The sequence below is a fragment of the Mytilus galloprovincialis genome, chromosome 7 (assembly GCF_965363235.1).
Source record: "Mytilus galloprovincialis chromosome 7, xbMytGall1.hap1.1, whole genome shotgun sequence".
NCBI classification, from domain to species: domain Eukaryota; kingdom Metazoa; phylum Mollusca; class Bivalvia; order Mytilida; family Mytilidae; genus Mytilus; species Mytilus galloprovincialis.
The window spans coordinates 22930095-22957299 of record NC_134844.1 but is presented as its reverse complement, the minus strand read 5'-3'; the positions used below and the strand labels follow the sequence as shown (position 1 = coordinate 22957299).

At 30.6% G+C, this 27205-nt stretch overlaps 1 protein-coding gene across 2 annotated transcripts; it reads right to left on the bottom strand.

Annotated features, from left to right (window-relative positions):
- Positions 1 to 1992: 1992 nt before the first annotated feature.
- Positions 1993 to 27205, bottom strand: LOC143082574 (protein-lysine N-methyltransferase SMYD4-like). Of its 2 annotated transcripts, none has more exons than XM_076258306.1 (17): positions 27069 to 27205; positions 21629 to 21773; positions 20833 to 20922; positions 19954 to 20077; positions 18154 to 18213; positions 16851 to 16902; positions 15304 to 15433; positions 14715 to 14839; positions 13980 to 14085; positions 8882 to 8942; positions 8008 to 8165; positions 7269 to 7585; positions 6636 to 6709; positions 6029 to 6144; positions 4623 to 4791; positions 2998 to 3111; positions 1993 to 2272 (listed from the first exon to the last, which is right to left on the bottom strand). In XM_076258306.1, exons 1-17 carry the CDS (start codon positions 27203 to 27205, stop codon positions 2007 to 2009), a joined length of 2244 nt encoding a protein of 747 aa, XP_076114421.1. In that variant the 3' UTR covers positions 1993 to 2006. The 2 variants fall into 2 exon arrangements, with proteins under 2 accessions (XP_076114421.1, XP_076114422.1); XM_076258307.1 differs by lacking the exon at positions 27069 to 27205 and adding an exon at positions 22053 to 22162.

Genomic DNA, 27205 nt, shown 5'->3' with positions numbered 1-27205 from the left:
ATACTTCAAAGATCTATATACCTTTTGGTGATGATTCAAAATTTTATATTTGAGTTATGAAGTATTTTGTAAAAAAAGGGGGATATTTTTTTTATATGTCGCGCCTCATCTCAAAAACAATTTATGATTATTACTTAAAACTTTACACACTTTTTAGTTATATTAATCTAAAGATCTGTATACTTTTTGGTTTTGATTCAAAATTTTATTTTAGAGATATTGAGTTCTTTGTAAAAATAAGGGGGGGGGGGTCACATGTCGCGCTGTATTTCAAAAACAATTTATGATTATTGTTTAAAATTTTACACACTTCTTAGTTATATTAATCTTAAGATCAGTATACTCTTTGGTGATGGTTTAAAATTTTATTTAAAAGTTATTGAGTTTTTGGTTAAAAAAGGTGTGTTTTCACATGGCCCCCTGTATCTCAAAAACAATTTACGATTATTGCTTAAAACTTTACACACTTCAAGAACGGTGTGTTTCACATGTCACGCTGCATCTCAGAAACTATCTATGATTATTGCATAAAACGACGGACATATCATGCGCTCACGGCGCAGCTGTTTATTATCTACAACATATATCTTGATTTTGGAATAGATTGTTTTCATATAGACTAGATTTTGCATTCTAAATTGGCAATTTTATGTGCACCCTTGCTAGTTGTTCTGTTCATTTAAACAGGATTTATTTCAAACATGCAGAAAGATAGGAGAAAAACATCTAGCTAAAATTATCACTGTGAATTTGATTTTAGGGATACTATTGAGGGAGATCAGGCCTATTTCATATCTGGATTTCTTTCTTGAAATTTATGTCCTCTAACCAGAAAAACCCTTGTTTTCCCCCCTTTTTTGCCCCTATTTGCTAAATGATTTGAGCTATAATCCCTATCACCATCCTTTTGTAGTATGGAAACTTGTGGTATAATTTCAGATATTTCTACACTTAGACACAAGTTATTGACTGGAAACTACAAAAATGCTTATTTGGGCCCCTTTTTTTGCCCCCAACTTATTGAAACCCCCCTTGGAGCAAGAACCCCAAAACTCAACTCAAGAGATTTCTTTTTAGTAAGAAACCTAGTAGTTTAATTTCAGAGAGATATATACACTTAAACACAAGTTATTGTCTGTAAATTAGAAAAATGCTTCTCTTTGGCCCTTTTTTGGCCCCTAAATCCTACATGTTCTGGGAAATTAACCCCAAATTCAATCCCATCCGGCCCTTTGTTATATGGAACCTTGTTGCACAATGTCAGAGAGATCCATACAGTTACACACAAGTTATTGTCCTGAAACTAGAAAAATGTTTGTATTTGACCCTTAATTCCTAGACTGTTTGCCTCATAACACTTAAAATGAATCCCAACCTTCTATTTATGGTATTTAACATTGTGGTACAATTTCAAAGCAATTGAAATACTTATACACAACTTATTGTCCTGAAACTAGATAAATGCGTTTTGGGCCTCTTATTCCTAAACCTTTGGGACCATAACCCCCAAAATCAATCCCAAAAATTTTACTGATTTCTATTTACTTATACTTAAGTTATTATCCGGAAACCATTTGTCTTCGGAAGACGCTGACGACGACAACGTGATACTAATATACGACCAATTTTTTTTTTATTTTTGTGGTCATAAAAAAAACTTTTGAGATTTCCATTAAGTAACCTGATGTCCAGTTGTTGTCATTTGTTAATGTGGTTCATAAGTGTTTCTTGTTTCTCAGTTTTTTATATAGATTATTAGACTTAGTTTTCCCGATTGAATGGTTTTACACTAGTCATTTTTAGGGCTCCTTATAGCTAGGTTTGGTGTGAGCCAAGGCTCTGTGTTAAAGGCCCTACTTTGACAATTTAAAAATCCTAACACTACATTATTGAGTTTAAATCAGTCTGCTATAATTTATGGATATGTGTAATGGCTACCCATTTCATGGGTTAAGATAGTGCAAATCTGTATAGTGCAAAAATAATAAATCATATAGGCAATTAATTTATTCTATTTTTAGTTTGTCTAGCATGCAGATCTTCATTTCTTCTAGTTCTTGCACAAGTTCATATTTATTTCCGCAATGTAAAGTAAATATTTGAACAGCTTTGTCTATAACAGTTAATCCTTCCTCCAGAAATCCCTCAGCATAATATAGTACTCCAGCAAACTTATGCAGTTCATTAGCATACTCTATACTAGTGTCTCCATACAGCTTCCCTAATGTACAGACACTGTCTCGTAGGTATGGTATAGCTTTGTTGTACTTCTCTGTAATACAATCAATTATAAAGATTAAACAGATTTCAGAAATTACAACTGATGACTTTTAAAATTTAACTTTCCATACATATTATAATTTTTTTCCCATTAGCTTTTTTGTTTATAAATTGTATGAATTCTATATTTACCTTATTGTACTATTTGTTGCTTACTATATTGAATATAATAATTCAAACTTTATACCTATAAGCTGTATTGCTTTTGGAATAAAGAATACATATATCCATTATTCTACTTTTCTGTTGAAATAGACATGCTAAATATGAGGCTCTAGTTTGGAAAAAGAGAAAAAACATCATCAAAGAGGTTATGCTGAATTACTGGTGCTAATAACCAGTAAAGACAGGTTGATTTCATTTCTATTGATCAAAGGGAGGGAACTGAAGACAGGTTGATTTCATTTCTATTGATCAAAGAGGAAACAAAAAAAAGTTATCTTACAAAACTTCTACAAGAACAACATTGTTGGAACATAGCTCACATGACAATCAATTTTCAATACTCCCATATGTATATTTGTCACTTTTTTAAAACTTAAAAGGATACAACTTTATATCAATTTGAAAAATTAACAAAACTTCTTGTATCAATATTATGGAAAGAAATGAATATCCGGAAAAGTATCTCTGTTTTCAGCTGCTTTAGCATCAGGAGAGAGTAGATAATATATAAGCATTGTTTGTAACTTGTACATACAACAGTATACTACTTACTTGAAAGAGCATAACACTGAGCAAGACAGTCCTTTGTTTCTGCCAAGCTTTTATGATGTTTGTATAAAACCTTTAACTGTACATTTAGACAGTTTGTGAAATTTTGAATAGCACCTGAAAGAAAATATTGAAGCATAAAAAATATACCTTGAATCTCACCTGCTTGCATTTACTTTCAGATCTCCAAAAAAAAAATGAAATTCAGATTTCTGGCTGTTTACTTATATTTCATAGCTTTATTTATATTTGTTTGAAATGGAAAGGAACTTTACTTGTTATGAACATGAAGCATAATTAACAAGCATACTGAGAATATGGCTTGCCAATACATAGTCCCTAGAGGTTAAAAATACATTGTACTGGAACAAGACGTTAACTCAATCTCGGAATTTATAAAATCTTCTGAATTTCTGAATCAGAGAACCATAACTCTGCAAAATAATCATCATAACAGAACAAAACTTATACTTGATCTGCAACTTGTCATGTTAAACTATATACCAAATATCAAATAAACATCTTCAAGCATGATAAAAAAAAAATGTGGAAAACTGGTAACTTGTTTGTATAACCTGTAATTTGAAGCACTTTTCAATTTTGAAAAATGATTATTTAAATGAATTTTGTAAGTCCAAAAACCATAACTCTGCACAAAATCACCATACCGAAATAAAATTCAAATTTAATCTGTAACTGGTCATGATAAAACAATAAACCAAATATCAAATCAATATTTTCCACCACTTAGCAAAAAGTATGGAAAACTGATTTGGACTGACTAGGGTAATGGTAATTTATAATTGTAATGCATTGTAATATCACATTTTTTTTATGTGATGCAAAGTAATTTTTTATGCACATTTTCTGCATTACAATTACATGTAATGTGATGATTACTTTAGTTAAAAATCAATGTAATGCCTCCGTTACGGTACATTACTTTGCGTTACAAATTGATAAAATACATAAAATTGAAGAATATAGTAAAAAAAAATTTAACAAAAACAAAAGAAAGTATTGAATAAAATTAATGTCAAAGTTAATTACTGTATTAAATCAGTATAGATAGTTTTATAGATATGTCCTTTATAATTTTCTTCAGGGATTCATAACTTAATCCCCTATGCCAACTGTGTTGTTCTTTCACCTAATTAATATCAAAATGTTTTTGTTGCAATCAAATTTTCTCAACTTTTGTTTGTCCTCAGAGGCCTTAGGCATTTAAAAAGATAAACCTTAGATGACACATGTATTATATCCCTTTGAAATCCCATTATGATGTCTTAATGATTAAGTGATCAATGTTAGAAACAAAATTATATAATAATTTATTCATTTCAAATGTTGGAAACATGTATGATGATAAAGTGTAATGGACATGTTAATTAACCAGTATTTGAAGTCTATGTCACCATATATGTACATATATCATGGTTATATTTCTCAATTTCCTATAAAATCGGTTTTTGAATGTTTTTAGTTTTTATATTGAATGTAATGCATTACACAGGCAAAGTAATTGTAATGTAATGTAATGCAGTACATGTGAGAAATTGTAGTTGTAATGGAAGAATCAAAAAGTAATTGTAATGTAATGGCCCCAGGCATGACTTATAAACACAAACCTTCAATATCTTGGATCTGTAAACATTTTAATCCATCTATAAACATATTCTTTGCCGTATTCTCATTGGTTAAAAACATTGTCACATGGTCAGTGAAGTCACATGCTGTACAAGAACATGTTGTTTCATTCTCTTTTAGTGCTGCTTTACATAATGGACAACAGTAGCTCTAAAATGAAAGAAGAAATCAGCTGATAAGAATATATTTCATCTCGATGGATTTAATGGGTACCTCAAATACTTTTATATTTTCTGAAAAACTGATAAACACAGCCATACTAACTTAGTTTTCAATTAAAATGAAGGGCATACATATGTAAATACTTTTAAAGATTTGTTTTATAATCTCATCCTCAAGATTTGTTGGATTTCACTTTAAATCATTTATTTATAAATGGGTAAATAAACATAAATTTTAATGCTACTGAAATGGAAATAATCATGAACACCACACTCTCTCTTTATTCACAATCTTTAAAATTAGTCTACATATCGAAATAACAATTTTGAATTGAATAATTGATTACTTAAAGACTTGGTCTTAAGAAAATCCTACTTAAAGAATCAGTAGTGTCACTAAATAAAACAAGAATGTGTCCATAGTACAAGGATGCCTCACTCGCACTATCATTTTCTATATTCAGTGGACCATAAAATTAGGATCAAAACTCTAATTTGGCATTAAAATTAGAAAGATTATATCATGGGGAACAGGCGTACTAAGTTTCAAGTTGATTGGACTTCAACTTCATCAAAAACTACCTCGACCAAAAACAGACATACAAACGGACGAACAGATGAATGGACAGACCCACAGACCAGAAAACATAATGCCCCTCTACTATCGTATGTGGGGCATAAAACAATCTAAAAATGAGGACCATTGAAGCAAGAAACAAAGCGTTAATTTAATAAATTAAGAAAGTCTATTAAAATTAAAATAAAAACATATTTTTCTCAAATGTTTTGGGAAATTGATAAATAGTGTATGAATGTGATTATAAACAAACAGATGTAAATAATTTGTTTGAATCTCATTATATATTTTGGTAGAGATGTACATAGTAACTATTTAGTATTCGTGCTACAATACCAATACCAATACCAAATTGTTTATTATAGTGACATGTGTTTTATAACAATATACAATATTTCAATAAGCAGTTGTAATTACATGTATCAACACCTGGCCCTTTTGGACCTATAAGTCACTTAAAAAAATAATAATCATTTAACAGCGGACAAAGTTAGAATTCATGTTTGATTGTTCCTATACAAAAAGTTTTTTTCTCTTATTAAATGCATTGTTCAAAAATTAAGCAGTTTTTCTAGCTACATTGTTGAACAAAAAGGCTGACTGACTCTGTCCTTTTTAAAAATCTATCAAGCAATCATGAAAAACTTACCGTAAAAATGTCTTGTTCATCATATGCCTGACAAGATGGACATTGACAAGTAAAGAAATATTGTGTCTTCAAGGCCTGCTGACGTTCCATTTTACTCATTCTTTTATGATGAGGTCCTAAAATATGCAAAAAAGTGACTGTTGAACCAAACTTTCAATCAATTTTAAACACTCTGGATACATATCAAACAGAAATAAAAGAAAAGCCAGTGTTTATATGTTTCGCAAGTTTTTGAAACATGGAAAAGGCAAGTTGCTATTAAAGTTCAGTCAGCTTAAATAAATAATAAATTCCAAGGACTTCTTTTTCGTTAATACAATTTACATTTTCACAACCTTATGTCTCTTCATTGCAAGTATTTAAATATTCTTACTATTTAGACTGATAAATCACTAAAGTAGCTTGAGATGGAAAATTTTCATACAAAAAGATGACAGGAAAATTTGAGAAAAAAATGCTGAACATTTTTATATAACTACCTATATTAATGTTAATCAAAATCATGTTCTATGAGTTAAGCTTTCAAGCTGATATTGACATCTTGGGTATGAAATAAGCTGTAAAATGAAGAACCCCATATGATTTTCCAAATATTTACACCACTTACCATAACAATTAAATATTTCTTCTCCAGCTTCAACATCTTTTATAACTCTCACCACTAACTTGTCCTTATCAAAACTGAAAAATAGTCATGTTTTATTCTTATCATCACTATCTTTTGCTTTATTGTTTATATTTATACATCTAAAATGTTTTCAGAACTAAGGAACCATTGTAACTTCAATATGAATAATGCAAAATTTCTACAACTATTTTGTTTAGAGAATACTGGTACATCATATTATTGCACATCCGTCATGATGTATTCATACAAGAATTTCTAGTTTTGCTAGAAAAATGTTCATAAAAAATGTCAATAAATATGTTGATTAAAAATCTCTAGTATACAATGTAATCTCAGGAATCTGATATTTAGTAGTTGTCGTTAGTTGATGTGGTTCATAAGTGTTTCTCATATAGATAAGACTGGTAGTTTTCCCGTTTGAATGGTTTTACACTAGTAATTTTTGGGGCCCTTTATAACTTGTTGTTCAGTGTGAGCCAAGGCTCTGTGTTGAAGACTGCACTTTAACCTATAATTGTTTACTTTAGCATATTGTGACTTGGATGGAGAGTTGTCTCATTCCCACTCATACCACATCTTCTTATATCTATATATGGTACAAATAATCCATACCCTGGAATAATAGAGGGATCACAGGAATGGTTCAGCAAACTAGTGGTGGGATATATTGCTGTAGCAACTCTCTCCTGACTTTTACTATCCACTAATGAAGTATCAGAGGTCTGGGTGACTTGTAATTCAGTGATGGCATGAGCATTACATACAAGTTGTTCTATATGTCGCAGTAAAAGTCCTCCAATATAGAGGTCATCATGAGAAAACTGTAGCTTTGTTATGTTTTCTGTGTTATCATTGGTTGTTTCAACATCACCTGATTTCTTTTCCAGCCAACCAGATTTCTTCAGAATTGTCAAAAGAAGTAAGGCAGTCTAAAATGATATATATATATGAGTGTTAAATTAATAAAACCTTTATATATAGTCTGAAGCTGACCACCATACAAATTGAAAATTTTCAGGCAACAAACGTTATATTAGTTTGCTTTGTCAATTTATTATCAATCTGGAGAACATCTCCTTCTACATCAGCTTCTGTTTGGTTTAAAACCTCATCAGATATACTGTTTGTCAAACTAATTATAAAATTTACTTTTACTCTAGAGTAGAATTTCTAGATAAACCGGGTAAACTGATGGTCACTCTTATTTTGACTGATATAGCACAGCTCCTTTTAATCATATTCAATAACAGTATCTTATAAATTGACTACAATATCACTGTACATGTGATTATAACTTATGTTGATATCTAATATTTAGATACATTACATAGTTTTATTCATCAATATTTACCAAGGTGTACTGGAACGAGTCTGCTGTCTCAATATCAAGGGCATGGGTCATAAGGTCATACACAGACAGGTAAGTTTTATCATATGTTCCTTCTTCTGTCACTCCTCCTATTCTGTCTTCTTTTTGGTAAAATTCTGATGCTGACTTGTCTCTAAAATCTACAAATGAAGGTACATTTTATTAGCAATAGAACAAGGACATTCTTTAAATCAGTTTTACTATATAAATCAAATATATATTCTTAGGTAATTAAGTTACAAAAAAGTAAACAGCACTCTGTAACTGATGCTAAATATACATGTACTTTTTAAATGTAAATATATACTGCACTAGTTTAAAATAAAATAAAATCAAGAAGAAAAAAACAATTTCAGAATGAAATGAATATAAATGAACATTGATTTTTTTAAATGAGTGTCTACATGTTGCTAAAACAATATGTCAAAGTCAAGTGACATATATTGGTTTGATTTTAGCAGAATGATGGTTATGAATACATAAACAGTAATGATAACTTGCATATTCTGTTCTTCAAATTAACATAAGTGATCAAGGGTTTCCATTTCATTGAACAATAAATCAAATAATTTGCTGTAATGAATCTGCAACTATGAAATAAATGCATAACTTGAAAACATTTTCTGTCATCAGGTCATTATATGATTTTTATTATCACCAAACACTTTTGGCAACTAAGGTCATCAGAGTATATGGCATAAAATGAAACGTTAAAAATGTTCCAAAGTATCCCCTGCACAAATAGTTTTTACAAATAAACAATATTGTTGTAAAGGGTACTCTTTATATTTAGTTGATGCGTTGAATTTGCAAAACCCACAAAAATGTTTACACCACACATAACTCCTAAACGTACCAAGAAGATGCTGAAGTCCTGCTGTGAGAACAATTCTTAAACTTAAATGTGCTATACCTATCTGAAACAGATACAAAATAATATATATCACCAAAACAGACTGAAAGTAAAATTGGTAGTGAAAAATTACTATCTGAAATAAATTGAAAATAAACATTTTTAATGAAGTAAAGCACTAAAACTGATCAAGAGTAAAATTTGTAGAGAGGGATCTTATCATTTTCATTTACATGTTGATCGGATCCCTCTCTACAAATTTGACTCTTGATCAGTTTTAGTGCTTTATTTCATTAAAACTGTATAATTCTAACAGAACTTTTAAGTGAAGAGAGTATATGTGGTTTGTAAAAATTCAAAGTGTTGATTTCTTATAAAATATACCAACATACATGTCAAGTGACATGATATTCGCGTGTAATACACGCTTTTTCAACGGTTTACACGCGAGGATTTTGTCACATGGCATGTTCACCACTTAACACGCAATTACACGCTTTTTCATTCTTTTCATTTTTTGGTCGTTAGTGATATTGCTATTCTCAGGTTTTTTCCTTATTTGGCGATAAATACCGAAAAATTCGAAGTAATTCTTTGGCTGTCATATTGTTTATTTTTCTATAAGGACAAACAGTAAAAGGTAAGTAGTTTGTGATTAGTTTTAACGATTTTGTGACTTTCTTTCAACTTCACTTTATAGGGGAAATGTACACAGAAAGAGGTCACTTTCAGGGCCTGTACTGTCGTCTAAAGTGCCGATTGTTAAGCCAAATGAAATGATGTGTACGGCAAGATTCAAGATTTATAAATTATATTTTGGAGTTCGAGTTTAAATGATCGAGTGACAAGTAACGCATAATTTGTGCATTCTATGTTGCAATGATAAAAAAAAAACATGTGAGAGGAGAAATACAATGTAGCCAATTGAATAAGCATTTTTAACATGTTTATCTAATGGAAATCAAATTTATAAAACATTTTTCTTTTTCAATTTCAGTTTCAAATCTAGCCAACACGGCAACAGATTTCTACAGGCCATGGGGATAAAAATATCACAGAACTGTTGGATCAGCTCTCATAGTACCAGCTTTCTTCTGATGAACTTCCCAGTTTTAACCAGGCAATAGCAATGGGAGCAATGGAAGAGATAATAGATGACATTTTACATTGCCAAAAAAAACCACCATTGTGACATTATTTCAAATCTTGATGAAGCTAATTCAGTCAAATATCAATTCCTACTGTTGGAGAGCCTTTTCAATTATAAAGAAATTGACACTGAATTCTGATCAGAACTTGACTATGTTACATTTGTATTGTGTGCTGTTATGAAATAAATCTAAGGGAGCTACCATTTGATTTTTATGGGGGGCTAGGATGAAATTTGAAAAAAATAGGCAGGACAGGAATTTTGAGTAAAAAAAAAAAGCCAGGATGACAATTTAGGTAAAAACAAGAATGTGTCCAAAGTACACGGATGCCCCACTCGCACTATCCTTTTCCATGTTCCATGGACCGTGAAATTGGGTAATAATCTAATTTGGCATTAAAATAAGAAAGATTATACTATAGGGAACATATGTACTAAGTTTCAAGTTGATTGGACTTCAATTCTATCAAAAACTACCTTGACCAAAAACTTTAACCTGAAATTCCCACTTTCATTTTCTATGTTCAGTGGACCGTGAAATTGGGGTCAAAAGTCTGATTTGGCTTTAAAATTATAAAGATCATATCATAAGCAACAAGTGTATTAAGTTTCAAGTTGATTGGACTTCAGCTTCATCAAAAACTACCTTGACCAAAAACTTTAACCTGAAACTCCAACTTTCATTTTCTATGTTCAGTGGACCGTGAAATTTGGGTCAAAAGTCTAATTTGGCTTTAAAATTATAAAGATCATATCATAAGCAACAAGTGTATTAAGTTTAAAGTTGATTGGACTTCAGCTTCATCAAAAACTACCTTGACCAAAAACTTTAACCTGAAACTCCAACTTTCATTTTCTATGTTCAGTGGACCGTGAAATTTGGGTCAAAAGTCTAATTTGGCTTTAAAATTAGAAAGATCATATCATAAGGAACAAGTGTACTAAGTTTCAAGTTGATTGGACTTCAGCTTCATCAAAAACTACCTTGACCAAAAACTTTAACCTGAACGGACGCACAGACGGACGAACGAACGAACGAACGGAGCCACAGACCAGAAAACATAATGCCCCTCTACTATCGTAGGTGGGGCATAAAAAGTCAGGATAAACTTTTTAAAAAAAGGCAGGACCGAATAGAGTGAAAAATAAAAAGGCAGGACAGTGATTACAACTAAAAAAAAATGCAGGACAAAATTTTTCATCCTAGCCACCCCCCCCCCCCCCCTAAAAATCAAATGGTAGCTCCATATCTAAACTTGAAACTGGCAGTTGTTTTGAATATGTGCCTAGTGGTGGTGCTTTAAAAGCAACATAACAGACCACTGCTTAATACAATAAAAGTTCACAGTAGAATATATATTGTTTTTTTATATTCACAAATTTGTATGAAATTATGAACATTACCACATTCATATTAACAAGTCCGCATCTACGTCACGCGTTTTCACACGCTTTTTGACATATCATGTCATGTCATGACATGATTTCTCATTGTCAGGTTGACATGTATGTATACCGATATTACAGACTTCATGCGTAAAGACATACATAATGCGATATCTATGGTATTGACCCAGTGATTTTGCTAGCGTTCGTCACTTTCGTTAGTTACAAAACAGTTTTCACATTGACAAAAGTATTTCAAATCAATTTTCATCACTTAAATTTTGAAAGTGTAAAATTTTGTTTGCTTTAAAATACTATATATCTACCTGTCTTTATGTATTTGACAAGTTTATGACCACCAGGTAATTAACATTTGCAACAGGTGTTACAAGTTGTGATTACAACTAATCTGCTTATCGCCATCTGATGAGTCCATCATCCATTAATTATTATTGCGAACCCTATGATAGTTTTCCATAGATTCACCTGCAAGTTACCTGTCGATTTAAACTTTTGTAAGTTCTATTGTCCCATCTAACAAATACAACAGGTATTGTTCTCTGTATAGTTCATTCACCAGGACCTTTAAATTTCTTCTAGGAGAAATATATCACTCATTGATTAATTTACCTGACCAAAAAATTATCTGTTTTTTTATTGAAATACTTCTATAAACTCACATAAACTGTATGCAATATTGTATTTATTCAATATATCATTAATATATTTTCAATCTGTTCAATATAAAATCTGATTTAATAATAAAAAGTTTATTTTAGACATATTTTTTAGTATTTTCCAATGAATTTGCATGTTTTTTTTTGTTGTTAATTTATAGACTATGTTTATGAAGACCTTAATTTAAAAATAATAATATTCAAATTTTTATTTATCAAACACACAAAAATATTTATTGAATATTTGATCAGAAATCAACTTTTAATTTTTAAATCATTATTAATATTGAACACATTAAAAACGAGTTTTTGGTATTGAATAAATACAACACCACATGCAGTTTTGTGAGTCCTTTCTTAGTAATTTGGTATAAGTATTTTTTCATCATTGACAGTTCAATTTTTTGTTCAGGTATATTAATCAATGAGTGATATATTTCTCCTAGAAGAAATTTAAAGGTCTGAGTGAATAAACTATACAGAGAACAATACCTGTTGTATTTGTTAGATGGGTCAATAGAACTGCCAAAAGTTTAAATCGACAGGTAACTTGCAGGTGAATCTATGGAAAACTATCATAGGGTTCGCTATAATAAACCTCATAACTGACCATCATAACTATTTTCCCCAGGAAAATCAGTCAGTTGGCATTATAACAATCAGGAGTATAATTTAGTCATTTGATTAAAATTGTTTCCCCCAAGACAGTTCACATTTGAATTTCAATATTTCTCAGATGATCATAGTTTGAAGTTCGTTTGTCATAGATTCGTCATTCGAAGGCATTTTTGTCATATTTGATATATATTTTCTTCAAAAACAATTTCGACAATCTTCATCTTAAATATAGAACTTTATTCAAAATGTTCAGAAATGTTTTCACGAGTCAAACAGGTGCTTCCTGTACTGTGTGCTACACATGCATGAAAGTACAAATGTATTTCTATGACTATTCATAGACACCAAAAACATAAAATACGAAATGTTTGTATCATTTAAACAAGAGAGACAAATATATATCTCTTACTAAATTAATTTAAATTGAAAAATGATAATTTCCTGATGAATCTGGACTTGTTTTGAACTTATTTTCCACGTGTCACTTCCCGTTTTCATTTCATTTTAAAACCGAAAGTAGTACATGTGATCAATTCTTGATTGTTTACAACCTCCTTACAGTCATTATAATCCTTCCAAAAAGGATTTATACAGTTCCAACTTAATAGAAATGATATCCAAATATCGATTTAGACGTTTTATAAGGATGATGATTATGCAGTGAGAACATCATTTAAGTTAATTTCTGCTGTGATTCCTGGTTTAAAAAAGAATCCAACATTTGTTGATCAGGAATTTCCCGAGGCACTTGTTTCTATCCATCGAAAGACCCACTATCAACGTAAATATATGTTGATAGTGGGTCTTCCCATGGATAGAAACAAGTGTCTGTAAAAATGTCCCCTGAAACAAACTGAAGAGAAATTGTGAACTAAATTTCCTAACCCCATGTCAGAATCTTTCATTATTAGGGCCAATACAGTCAAATCATACAATAACTGCCAATCATGCCTATAAATCCTTTGAAATCTGACAAAGTCAAAGATGAAGCTAGTAATAGACATCCTTTGTCCCTTGCTGTTAAACAAAAAAAAAGTTCATTTTAATAGCGCGCAAAAGTGACTAAAGACCTCAAAATCCTAGCTTAAACCCTGTATTGATCTTGTTGACTATTAAACATAATGCCAAGAGTTTAAGCTTAAACAAAATAACCAGTATTGACAGTAGTCATATTAACCTGGCATACATAATGAACAAAATTGTCAAATTCATCTGTTCTTTTTTAATATCTAAATTGATGTTTTTCCATTATTTGTAAAATAATACTTACAGAATGACATATATCTAAATACTGACATTCTATTTGATGGTATATTGACCAGGACTGTTGTCTACATGTCTCACTACAGTATAATACAGTGCTACATCTCCTACAACTAGTCAAATCATGGATCATTAAAACAATCTCAAAAGCACAGTAGTAAGTCACAGATACACATTTTATAAGCATGTAAATAAAATAAGCAAAAATGTTTATCCTCACAGTGTTGACAGGTTAGCAATACAACAGATGAACTAAAGGCCTCCTTTTTGGTGAAATGAATCAGATTTGTGAAAAAAAGATAATTTTATAGCAACCACATTTTTTTAATTTGATTACACAACAGAAACGTGAAGAAGAAAAGCATAATTTGGTTGTAATACTACCACGTGTTTCTGTTACATGTTTGATTGGTAACTAGACATCATTGAGATGTGAGCCATCTCTGTGGGCCCGCTGTGAATATTGTGTTGTATAAAATTTGTATCTTTATCATAGGACATGGGTTTGTCAACTGAAACCAAAGTTTTTGAACTTGACCTTTGACCTAGGAAGTTGTACATACATTATGACACACCCTTTGGTGTTCATTAAGATACATGTCAAGTTTAAGTATGAAATTATAACAGTTCTCTAGATATAGAGCAGACACGGACAGTGGGGCTCTAATAAAATCTATAATCTCTACAGTTGCAAACATGCTCTTGTTAGACAAGTTTGGAATGTTTTAGCTTGAATACTTACGGTACAACAGCAGTCAGCTGACCAATACAATGATGACAATGTGTTTGATAATGATCCGGTAACAACACTGTGGCAAAGGGTTTCTCTGCAATAATCACACTTCCTGCTGGTATTTTACATGTGGCCTGGAAATACACAGAAAAAAATAATATATAAGTTATAATCTATCTTTTCAAATTTAAGTAAATTTCTTAACAATAAGTCACAAACTGGTCCTTAATTTTCAAAAAAAGTTTTTTTTTTTCACAATACCAATACTGAGATATAGACTTATTTTGCAAGGATAATAAAAGATTGCTCTTAATGATTTACACCATAATAGTTTATGTTTGACAGAGAGATGTTTAATTATTATTCAAATAAGTAATACGACCAGAACAATACAAGACAGAGTTGTAAATAAAACATACAAATTTTTAATCACAATGCACAAATAAGGAACCGTATTTATTCATCTAAAATGTACGCTTGCGTTAAACAATGGAAATTAACACTGTATATTTATATAAACGATCAATCTTCTTATAGATTAAGTAAATAATCATTTTAAATTTTGTTTTCCTTCTACTTTAATTTGATATTATTTCACCTGTAGATATCGTCCTCGGTCTTTGTGAAACTTCATTGTAACAGCACTGGAAGCCTGTGTTAGGACTGTATCCCTGTCATGGAATAGCTCTGGTTGAACCTCTTTGTTATCTTCAGTTGTTTCATAGCTCCTGAAGTAATTGAGTGATATTTAAATTACTTCTACCGTTCAATACAATACACTAGTTGATAAAATAAGTTTTATTGTTAAGTATGACTCCCTGACACCCCGAAAAGAGCTGTCTAATGATGATGAATTTATACATAATATGTATTACATACTGATCGCATTTGCATTGCACATTTGAATAAAAATAATCTTATCTATCTAGATTTATAAAATCAGTTATAAGATTGATAACCAGGTACTCTGCAGGGTGCAGCTTTATACAACCGCAGAGGTCGAACCCTGAACAGTTGGAGCAAGTATGGACACAACATTCAAGCTTGATACAGCTCTGAATTTGGATTGTGATTAAATAATTGACACAGCATAGGTTTCTGACAAAGATTGAATATGGTCTAATGAACCTAAAAATTTTCTTTTGATTTTTAGTGTTATTATTAATTTAATGAAGAAATTTTCATTTTAACTTCTGAAATCTGAAATGAGAAAAATTGTACAACATTTCCCCCTTCTTATATTTTTTTTCACCTCCCCCTTTCCCTTATTCCAACGATAATCTCAATTCAAATTTCTAATGGAGTTTGCAACAATTACTACTCATTTAAATACATCATTAAATATTAAAATATAAAATGACATACAGTCATGGTTAAAATTAATATTAACTAATATTTGTAGTATCTTTTAAAAATAATTTTACAGGTAATCACCTCAAGACAATCATCATTTCTTAATATATAATTTTCAAGCAGTGTAAGGGAGGTTATAAAACATATTCATTTTATATAACAGTATTCTTTAAATGGAATATAGTTACCTCCCTTACACTGTTTTTAAATTGTCAAAATTGTCTCTTAACCAGAAAAAAAACTTTGTTTTCCACCTTATTATGCCCCTAATTGCTAAAAGATTTGAGTAATAACCCCCAAATAACCATCCGTTTGTAGTATAGAAACTTGCGGTAAAATTTCAGAGAGATTTATACACTTAAACACAAGTTATTGACTGAAAACTACAAAAATGCTTATTTGGGCCCTTTTTTGGTCAATAATTCCTAAATTCTTGAAACCATGACCCCCAAAATTTATCCCAACATTCCTTTTGTGGTTATAAACATCGTGTTAAAATTTTATAGATTTCTATTAACTTTAACTAAAGTTATTATCCGGAAACCATGTGTCTTTTGAAGACGACGCAAACGACACTGATGACACAAACGTCAACATATACCATTTTATGACGCAAAAAAAATTTTGTGGTCGTATAAAAATTATTTGAAACTTTTCTAAATAAAGGCATTTTAAGAGCCTCAATATAAACCCCTTTACAATATGATTACCTCCTTGTTTATATTTTGGCTAATTAATGTTGTTGGGTTGCTACTTCATTACAGATATTTCAAAATATCAAGTATCACATACCTGTTCTTAGCAATATTTTCATCCAATAATTTAATCTCCTCTAACAGCTTCACTTTGAATAAATATATAACAAAATTTTATATATGTTGTTTATGATAAAAATACATATAACTGAAACATTATAACCTTTATAGACCATCAGTACCTGATATAAACAGCTGTGCCAAGAGCACATGACAAACATGTTCTTACATCAAAGAGATTGATTGATTGTTGGTTATTAATGCCACTTTTTAGCACATCTTTTTGGGCTATTTCGTGACAGCCAGCTTTTCATTATTCACTAGGCCACTGAGGTTCCCTTCAAAGACGGTGAATTAAGACAAGTCAATTCAATTCAATATTTTATTCAAGTCTCACCTTATGTATAAAATTACACAATACATTTATAAAAGAAACGTTTTGTATACATAAGCCAATCTGTACAAATTTATGAGAAACGATAATCAGCTAAGACAATATGTATGTACATAATAAATATTAAACCTGAATGGTAAAATTATATAACAAAAATATTCAATTATTATGTACGATAAAAAACTACTCAGCGTCTTTTCAGAATAAAATTACAGGTTTTGGAACATAATCTTATAATATCTTGATTTGAAAATAAAAATACCATTTTCTGACAATCTGTAAAACTATTAAAAAATGTTCATCAATTTTAAGAGACTCAGTAAAAAGAACTTATCTTATATCATTATAAACAGGACAATGTAAAATAACATGATATTCATCTTCAACAGTATTAAAACAATTAAAACAACATCTCTCTTTCAGCATCAAATTTTCATACCTCCAAGTTTCCAGTCTAATAGGAGCTACCCCACATCTAAATTTTGCAAAGGCGCTTCTTTCACAAAAAGCATCAATAGTTTGCAGTAGTTTCCAACAACATAATCCTGCTTTAAATCATATATGTTCTTAATTTAATTTAAACGCCCATTTCCCTGTCTGGAAGAGGGTGAATTAACAATACTTTTCCAGTCTTCAATATAATGATCAAACATACTTGACATGACTGTCATGTCACTGAAAGAACTAAGCAGTGTGTAAACATTTCATAGGCATTGTATTAGCATATATGAGAAATTGTAAAACATGCAAATTGCCTAGACTTTGGCAATAAAGTCACATAAATCTAGTATGACTATTTTTAAGAGAAATAATCATAGAGAATGGTTGTAAAAAGTTAAATGTCTATTTGAATCCTAGAATTGTGTACTAACTTTATATTAATTCTTGAAAAAAAAATCACAAATATACAGTGAAATTGCATGGGTTTATGTTGTAATATAAATACCTTTTCTTTTTTCTTCAATTTCTTTATTTTCAAAAACTTCCTTTTTTGCAGTATTTACTTCTAATAATATAAAAGGTATATTTTAATGATTGAATACTATAAAGCATTGAAATATTTAAATTTTATATAATATTTTAAACATATCTAAAATATACTTTCACATAGTAATTTTAAAATTAACAAGGTGGTTAATAAATTACTCCGAAAATGTGTAATAATAATGAAAAAAAAAATCATCAAATAAACCAGGTGCTCCGCAGGGCGCGGCCTTTTACGACTGCAGAGGTCGAACCCTGAACAGTTGGGGCAAGTATGGACAAAACATCCAAGCTTGATACAGCTCTAAATTCCGATTGCAATTTAATGTTTGATTTTATATTGGTTTCTTACACAAAACAAATGTCAAGATCTTACAAATTAATTAAAGATTTCTTCTTCAAATTTGAAAAAAAAACATTGAAAACTAATACCACCCCCTTTTTTTCAATTAGTCCATAACCTGACATTTCTTTATACATAATTAACAAGAAGTATAAGGGAGGTAAATCTGAACATACCCAACATTGTATGTTAAATGTTTATGAATTACCTCCCTTACACTGCTTTTAAATTGACTTTATTGTGGTACCAGTCTTGTATTACAACTCCAGTTTCCGGTGCATGTCAAAACATGGAGGGAAACAAAATAGTGCATTTTTTTCTGAATTTTTGTCTGAACTCAATTTTTTCTGTTTGATTATAGGTTTATGCTTAATTGAAATATATATATATAGACTTTAAAAAAAAATCTTGCATCTTTCGGGGGATATCAATCCAGGAAAGTGAAAGGATATCATGTTTACTGGAAGTGGTGCGGCCTAGTAAAAACAGCAAACAGAAAGTAGAAAAAAAATTTTTGACTTCAGGTTTACGTAACTTTTTATTCTTCGTGGCATGACCCATAATACAGGTCAAAGATCAGCTGTTTTGCATGTAAGCATGTAAGCCTATGGAGCAGTCAATTACAAGACTGCAACCTTGTCCATTGACCAGAAAAACCTAGTTTTCCCCCTTTTTTGTCCCTAATTTCAAAATATTTTGAGCCATTACCCCCCAAAGACAATACTAACTATCCCCCCATGGTATGGAAACTTGTGGTATTATTCAGAGAGATTCACACACTTAAACACAAGTTATTGTTTAAAACTACAAAAATGCTTATTTAGAGCTTCTTTTTGGCCCCTAATTCCTAAACTTTTGAAACCATAACCCCCCAAAATCAATACTAACTATCCCTCTATGGTATGGAAACTTGTGGTATAATTTCAGAGAGATTCCTACACTTACACACAAGTTATTGTTTGAAAACTACAAAAAAATGCTTATTTTGGGCCCCCTTTTTGGCCCCCAATTCAAAAAAACTAATGGGACCATAACCCCCAAAATCAATTCCAACCTTCCTTTAGTGGTATTGTACCTTCAGGTAAAAACTTGTAAAGATTTATCCACTAAAACTAAAGTTATTGTTCAGAAATTAAATCTGTCTTTGGCCGACGACGCTGACAACATGATAGCATTATACAACGCAAAAATTATTTGTTTTGCGGTCATATAAAAATAAATGAGGTAGGACAATAGTAATTTAACTCAATGGTCAGCAATTATTTATAATGAATGTTCATTATATAAATGTAAACAGTATAAATTGCTTGAATGCTGTTCTATTTAAAACTATATATATCTGAAAATAAAATTAGACAGCAATAAGGCAAAACACAATTATGTTTCAGTTTAACAAAAGAAAATATATTAACCAATTACTTTTACTTGCTTGTTGCATGTCTCCAGTATGGTAAAGACAGTGAGCCCATCTTAGATACAGTTTGTATGAAGTAGGTTCTGGGTACTGGTTATCAAATGCTAATTTGATAGATTCTATAGTCTCCTACAAAATACACAAAACACACTAAATGAAGAAGTATGTTATCTTGCAAATAAAAGAATTCAACTCCAAACTTTTTTAGACTCTAATTTTTCAATAAAATATTTAACTGCACTGATTGGTCTTGTACCAAATCAAATCAAATCAAAAAGATTGTGAGCACTGAGGTGATAAGATTGATTTCATTTTGAATTGTGAACTAATGTTGAACATTTTTAATGTACAAAGCAAAGGGATATGTTCAGATAATATTTTGAAATGAGATATCTTCCTTAGTCAATATATACAAGTGAAGGTAAAACAGAGAGATACATATATGTTGTGTACTACTTTCTGCAGCTAATGTAATTGTCAATAAAATAGATTTCTTGATAATAATGATCATGCACATCATTTTGTAATTTGTTGGAATTGAGTTTTGATTGCAATTTATCTTTACTCTAAAAAATAGCAAATCAATTTCAGGGGAGATAATTACACTGGATGTTAGAATTTTTTAATTTATTTTTCTATCATTTTAAAAATAGTTGATCTCCATGTTTTTTCAAACTAGTCACAAGATTTTCCTGATATAAACCTTTGATATAGTTTTTTTTAAATCTCAAGAGTTGTTCACATGTGAGGGATTACAAGACTAAAGGGAAGCCTTGTATTTCTGTGTCCCCATCACAGTGTGCGCTCAGGAAAAAAATACAAAATAAGTACCGTAAAATTAATATAAAATCACTAAATGGAGTTCTAAAATTTATATAAAATACCTGATACAATTTTAAGTAGAAGCAGACAGCTGAATGATTTCCATAAGCTAGACCAAGATCTCTGGTTTTATCTGGTGCTTCCATTACACTCTAAAACAGTTAACATGGTTAAAGACATTTACTCCAATTATCTTTTGTAAATAATTAATACTTGATCATACATGAATATAATGTCAAATTTTTCAGTTCATATAGTATTAAATAATATTTAAAACACAAAAAAAATCCTACTTGTTTCAAAAAGCTGAGAAGTGTTTACATTTTTATGCATCATATTGGAGAAATGTCATTTGTATGTATCATGTTGGAGAAATGTCATTTTTATCTGGTACAAAGTTTTGATTTATTTTACTGATAATAGGGGTGAAAGTTAAAAAAAATACTTATAGCGTATCCTAACCTGAACTTGTACCTTTTAGATGTTTAATTTATTTCGGTTAACTTTTGTTGGATATTTTGAGTCCGACTTTCACGGATTTCACTCAACATCTTATTTTATATAATTCTAAATAAAACTAGGAAAATCATGGAAACAGGTAACTGAAAGTCAAATAGAAAACGTTTAAAATTCATAATTTTGAGTGAACCCATTTCATAAACACGATAAACCTTATTGATTCTACCAAATTATAATGTTTTGATATTAAATTTTTAAATACATTGTAGGTTCTCTTTCTTGGTTGTATTTCATAAAAGCATGAACAAATGATAGAATATATGTGTATTTACATAGATACATCATGTGCATACATGACCCAGGTTTTATGTTTAACTGTACTGCATATTTCCTCTGTACCTGTGTATAAAATTCCAATGCATCTTTATATTTCTTCTCTTGAAACAATTTATTTCCATAGTTTCTGTGCTGTGTTGATTTTTCAGGTGATTTTAAATGAAGTTTTTCACACGATTCCATATAAAACTGAAGCCAAGATACATTTCTGGAAAACAAATGTTATCTTATAAATATTAGTACTGATACGTGTACTGTAAATTCATAAATTATTGTTTTTATTACATTTAATGCAAAAACTGAGTCAGGGTTATAATCGCAATAATTTAAACTCACATTTTGAAATTTTTTAACAGGATTTTTCTCAATACCGCAGAAATCAAAATCGCATTTTAGTCTAAAATGACAAAATCGCAATAATAAATGCACACAATATTTTCTGAATTTACAGTACATATGTACATACAGGTGTCATATTTTTTCTTACCTAATCTATAGTGGTACTGTGATTAACTTTCATCCATTTGAATTTATTTCCTTACTTATCCTGAATAACCTTCTTAAATGTTTATTCTTTCTGTTTAGCCTTCAGGCTGTAAGTTAACCTGAACAAATAATAGTATGCTAAATTCATGTAGAGCAGCTGGCTTTATTGATCATTGCAACTATATGATCTGACACTCTATGAGATATAATTTAACTATATGTAAATGTTTCAAAATAATTCAAGACTAAAAGCAGAGGCCATGGAAATAAGGTCAAGGTTTTTTTTATGCATATATCCTAGAGACATGTACTACCCACAATTATTCCATAAACCAACTATGACAAGTGCAAGTTAACTTGTCTGCCTTTCCTACACTTGGCTCTGGCTGTATTGGAAGCAGTTTGTGAAGTTGATTAATAATTGTATCACTGAGCAGGCTCTGAATTGTCTACGTGTCAAGGTTGTCCCTGCTGTCAGTTTTTTTTTTTAGTAAGTGCAAAAGGGCTGCTATATCAGCACTAGAGTGGAATATTTTGTTAGATCATGATTCACTTTCTTGAAATGCTAATTAAAATCATAAAATCCTTTGTTTGAAGTGTTTACAATGGTTTAAACATACATCTTTGGACATTTTGAGCATAATACATTAGTTTAAACCAGGGCTTCCAAAAAATATTTGAGCCAGCCGGACATTTTATATCTGATCCCAATTTTAATCCCTTAAGACTTAGTCACAAAAGGCAATTATGGTAATCAGATGGCCATTCCAATGATTGACATTAGATTAAAAAAAAAACGATTTTAAACTTTACTTTGATATGAATTTGATGTTCAGATGTAAACTGTTAAATTGGCAGTGCATCATTCAAAGTGTGCACATCACTGTGCTCATATCTCCCTTAGATTCTTTATTTGTGCAAAATGACAATGTCAAAAACTTTACTTTCGTTTTTAAAATCACATTTTTCTAAAAACAGGATGTTGACTTGACAATGTTAAAACATGGACCATATCCCGGATACGTAAAATCTGTGTATGTTTACAAAGCACGTCTGAGTGAAGAAGCTCTTTCCACATTATTTCTTCAACAAAATATTTGAAATGATAGTTAGATACAGTTATCAATGATAATTTTAGCATTTTTGAAGAAATGTAGGATGCATAATTAAATTTCCCACCGGTGCACATGCGCACACGTGTTCTAGTTCATACAACATAGTTCTGACGATTTTTCCTTTAAAACCTTTTTAAATTTTGCATCAAATCATGTTGATAAACTAATTTCTTATAATTTTAATCTTTTGGACTAAATCAATTAGATACAAACAGCTGAAATGTAAGAAAATAATTGTGAATAGACCGATCAATTTATACGATGTCCGGTACTGAAAATAGTTTACCTGTCACCTGAACAGGTAGATTTCAGCTGTCCAACAACTAATTAGCCTTGATTAAAATTAGAAAGTATTAAAGAAAATTGTTTTGATAGTAATTAATCATCATGTCACTTTTATGACCAGAAATGTGTGGAAGTTAAAGGCAAAATGTTGGGTCAAAAAGAACTTGAATTATGTTAAAATGACTGAAAAAGCCTTCACAAAAACTAAAAAGTAGATGACCGTGTCATGCTATGCCCAGCCGGACTTTTACCGGACATTATACAAATGAACAGAATATATGACCGTTTTGGAAGCCCTGGTTTAAACAGGGCCCACATACATGTAGCTTCAAGTATGTGGTTGAAAAATTGTTATTTCAGAACTTAAGCCAACTTATCAGGATTGGAATAAATCAAAGAGCTGATAGCTCTGAAGTGGAAGAAGGTGAATAAAAGGTAACTTGAATTACCATAAAAGCAGCCCCACTTACCCAGGCTGCTTTGTTCCATTATCGTTAAAATGTATTTTTTTTCTTCAAACAAGAAAAGGTCATAAGTACATGGATTTCCCATCCGTACAATCATTTTCTATGTTCAGTTGACTATGAAAATTAGGTAAAATCTTTAATTTGGCAGTAATTAAGAAGATCATATCAAGAGGAACACATGTGTACTAAGTTTCAAGTTGATTGGATTTCAACTTCATCAAAAACTACCTCGACCATAAACTTTATAACCAGAAGCAGGACGGACGGACAGACTAGAAAACATATTGCCCATAAATGGAGCATAAAAATAGTAAGACTTGTTACATACCTGCCAACTTTTGAAAGTTCCCATATGGGTTTTTACTGCACAACAACAAAATTAAAGGTTACAATTTTTAGCGATGTATTTTGCAAGATCTGGATTGTCTAGAAAAAGTGTCATATTTGTATGAACTTACATGACTTACATGCCTTTTCCTTAAGTCTGTTTGCATAATTCTAGTTATATATTAAATCGGTAGAAAAATTATACATGAAGCTAGTAGAAGCTAGACTATTAGCCTAGTTGCACATATTGTATGTTGCCTTCTAACTAAACAAATTTAATATAAAAAATTCAATTTAATCCTTGAAAGGAGGTCTAAATTAATAAAATAATTTATAAATTTTAATTTTTTTATTTGTCCAAAATCATTTAAATTCATTTAATTAACATCCTTTTATGATTATTTGATTAAAATATTAATCATTTATAGTCTTTTTACCATTTACATTTTTAAAAGCAAAATAACTGAAAACAGGATAAAACAAAGGGAAGTAACAAAAAAGTATTTCAATATTCCCAATACACATCGTTTTGATAACACAACGGCAGTTAGCCGGAGGTAAACATCGTTGATTACCAGTATGTTTGACACCCAAGCTGTCAAGTGAAGCCATATAATTATACATCTTCTTGATGTTCAGGTAAAATTTAACACAGGTGTCAATTTACACCCGTACAGTAGTATAAAGAAATGATCAAATATGGCGTCTGAAAAATTTCATACACGGGAGTTTTTTCTCCTAAACGGGAGGTTCACATGTATGTTACGAAGGGCATCTAATTCACATGACAAAGGAAACCTATGAATAAAGATAACACTTTATATATCCTTTTTATTTATATAAAAATAAAATCTTCTTGTCTGCAGGATTGCAAATTCGTAACTTCAAGGGCGAACTTGTAAACAGGGCGAGTTGTACCGATACCAAATTCACGCATGCGTAATACAAATATCTACAGTTAAAACATCCTGTTACAAGTAAACAAATTACGTTCATGTGGATGAGATGAAATCTAATAATTTACATAAATAAAAGGGTCATATTTACGATAGTGATTGTTTTACAATCATAATTTACAAATTAAATGATTCAGATGCCCAATCATGTGTAAAAATCGGTGTCAGGAATCTAAGTTGTTTTGAAATTGTAATACACGAAATGAATGCGGCATACGGAGACTCAAAGCCAATGGTCGGCCCCTTAAGTCTTCAGAAGACTTGACGTCTTCTTCCACTAATTAAAATAGCAATAAGGTTTTGTGTAAGGAGTATGAAAAAGCTTTCCCCAATAGGCACCCATGGATGATGTACTGTGGATTCAGTATAATTCGTTGTATACCAAATTACGTGGCTATTGTGGGTATAAATTAACCACGAATTCAAATGTTCAAAGAATTACACTTTTTCTATCGACTGTATACATGTTATAGGCAGAGATTGGCAAAACCACAAATAAAATATCCACCATAATGCAAGCTTTCCTCAATCTAGAAATATTGATACACAAGAAAATAAATGAATCCACAGTATGATTCATGTTCATTATAAATGAATCTGTCTCAGCCCCATGTCTACTTTTATTCCTTTATATTTTTTCTGGCTCAGTGGTATAACAATTCATACAAGAAAAGGAAAAAAAAATCATGTCATATTTAAAATTTGCCGTATATTAGGACAAATATATTTGGCATTCTAAAAGTAATAAATTGCTTCGCTGAGCGCAGCTAGGTATGCCTGCAGAGGTCCAACCCTGAACAGTTGGGGCAAAAATGGACAAAATATTCAAGCTTGATACAGGTCTGAATTTGGATTAAATATTTGACTTATTATAGGTTTCTGAATAAATGTAGTCATAGAACTTGAAATTGGTTATGTGAATTGAATTTATAATCAATTAAAGATTTCTTGCTGTTTTGCAATACACTGTGCTGTTGCGCAATACTTAGTAAAATCTGTTGTCAGACTATAAACAAATAAAATTTATAAAATTCAGCATTTTGTTCAGAGGGAGCTTAATAATACATCAATAGATTTAAACAATTCACCAAAGTTTCATAAGAATTGCTCAAAGCATATTTGAGTTATTGTCTAAACACTGGGAAATCCCCCCTTTTTTAATGAATAAAACCCCATAACTTGGAAATGTAAAATGTAAAATTTATAAAATTCTAAAGGACACTTTACCATGTTTACTGCATACATCAATTCATCAAAGTTTCATAAGAACTGCTGAAAGCATTATTGAGTTATTGTCTGAAAACTGCAAATTGGTTAATGCATTTTTGAGTCAATGTCCAACATGTTGACGAAGAACAGACAGAAGGACAACGGTCATAATACATACATAAATGGGCGTATAATAACCTTTCAAGATCACTTTGTGTCAAACATCAAAACAGATATGAAATAAAGAGGGTGAAAGGGCGACTACATGTAAATGTTTATAAACTGAATGAGAAATTATATCTATCCTTATTTATATAATAACATATCAGATACTGAGAATCCATAGGCGAATCCAGGCCGGGCCTCCCCTTTTGTGGGAAAAATTTGGTTGATTATATAGGGAATCATTGAAGCATGACTATAGCGGGCCCCCCCTTAGGAAAAGTTCTGGATCCACCACTGTAGATGGATCAATGACAGTGTAAAATATTAAATCTTGTCGATTACAGCATTATGACAAATGAGGAGACTGTGTCCTTATTCGAAATCATTGACCCATGGTAATCAGGTCAAGGTCTAAAACCAGTCATACAGACATAATTTGATTTTTTTACATTATCCTCATGATTAGGAACTAAAAGGTGAATTGACATCTTACCCAATGTTACCCATCTTGTGCATAAATGCTATTTTATCAATTTCGTCTTTTAAACTTTTAAATTGATCGATGCAATTTATAGAGCTTGCTTTCCAAATACTTTCTGTAGCAGCTTGCCAATTTCCAATTGTCGCCAT

Coding starts and splice junctions, on each gene's coding strand:
- LOC143082574 (XM_076258306.1), bottom strand. CDS start 27,205: ATGGCGACAATTGGAAATTGGCAAGCTGCTACAGAAAGTATTTGGAAA. Junction 20,923..21,628: donor CATTGGAATTTTATACACAG/GTACAGAGGAAA, acceptor TAACTGTTTTAG/AGTGTAATGGAAGCACCAGA. Junction 20,078..20,832: donor TCTACTTAAAATTGTATCAG/GTATTTTATATA, acceptor TGTATTTTGTAG/GAGACTATAGAATCTATCAA.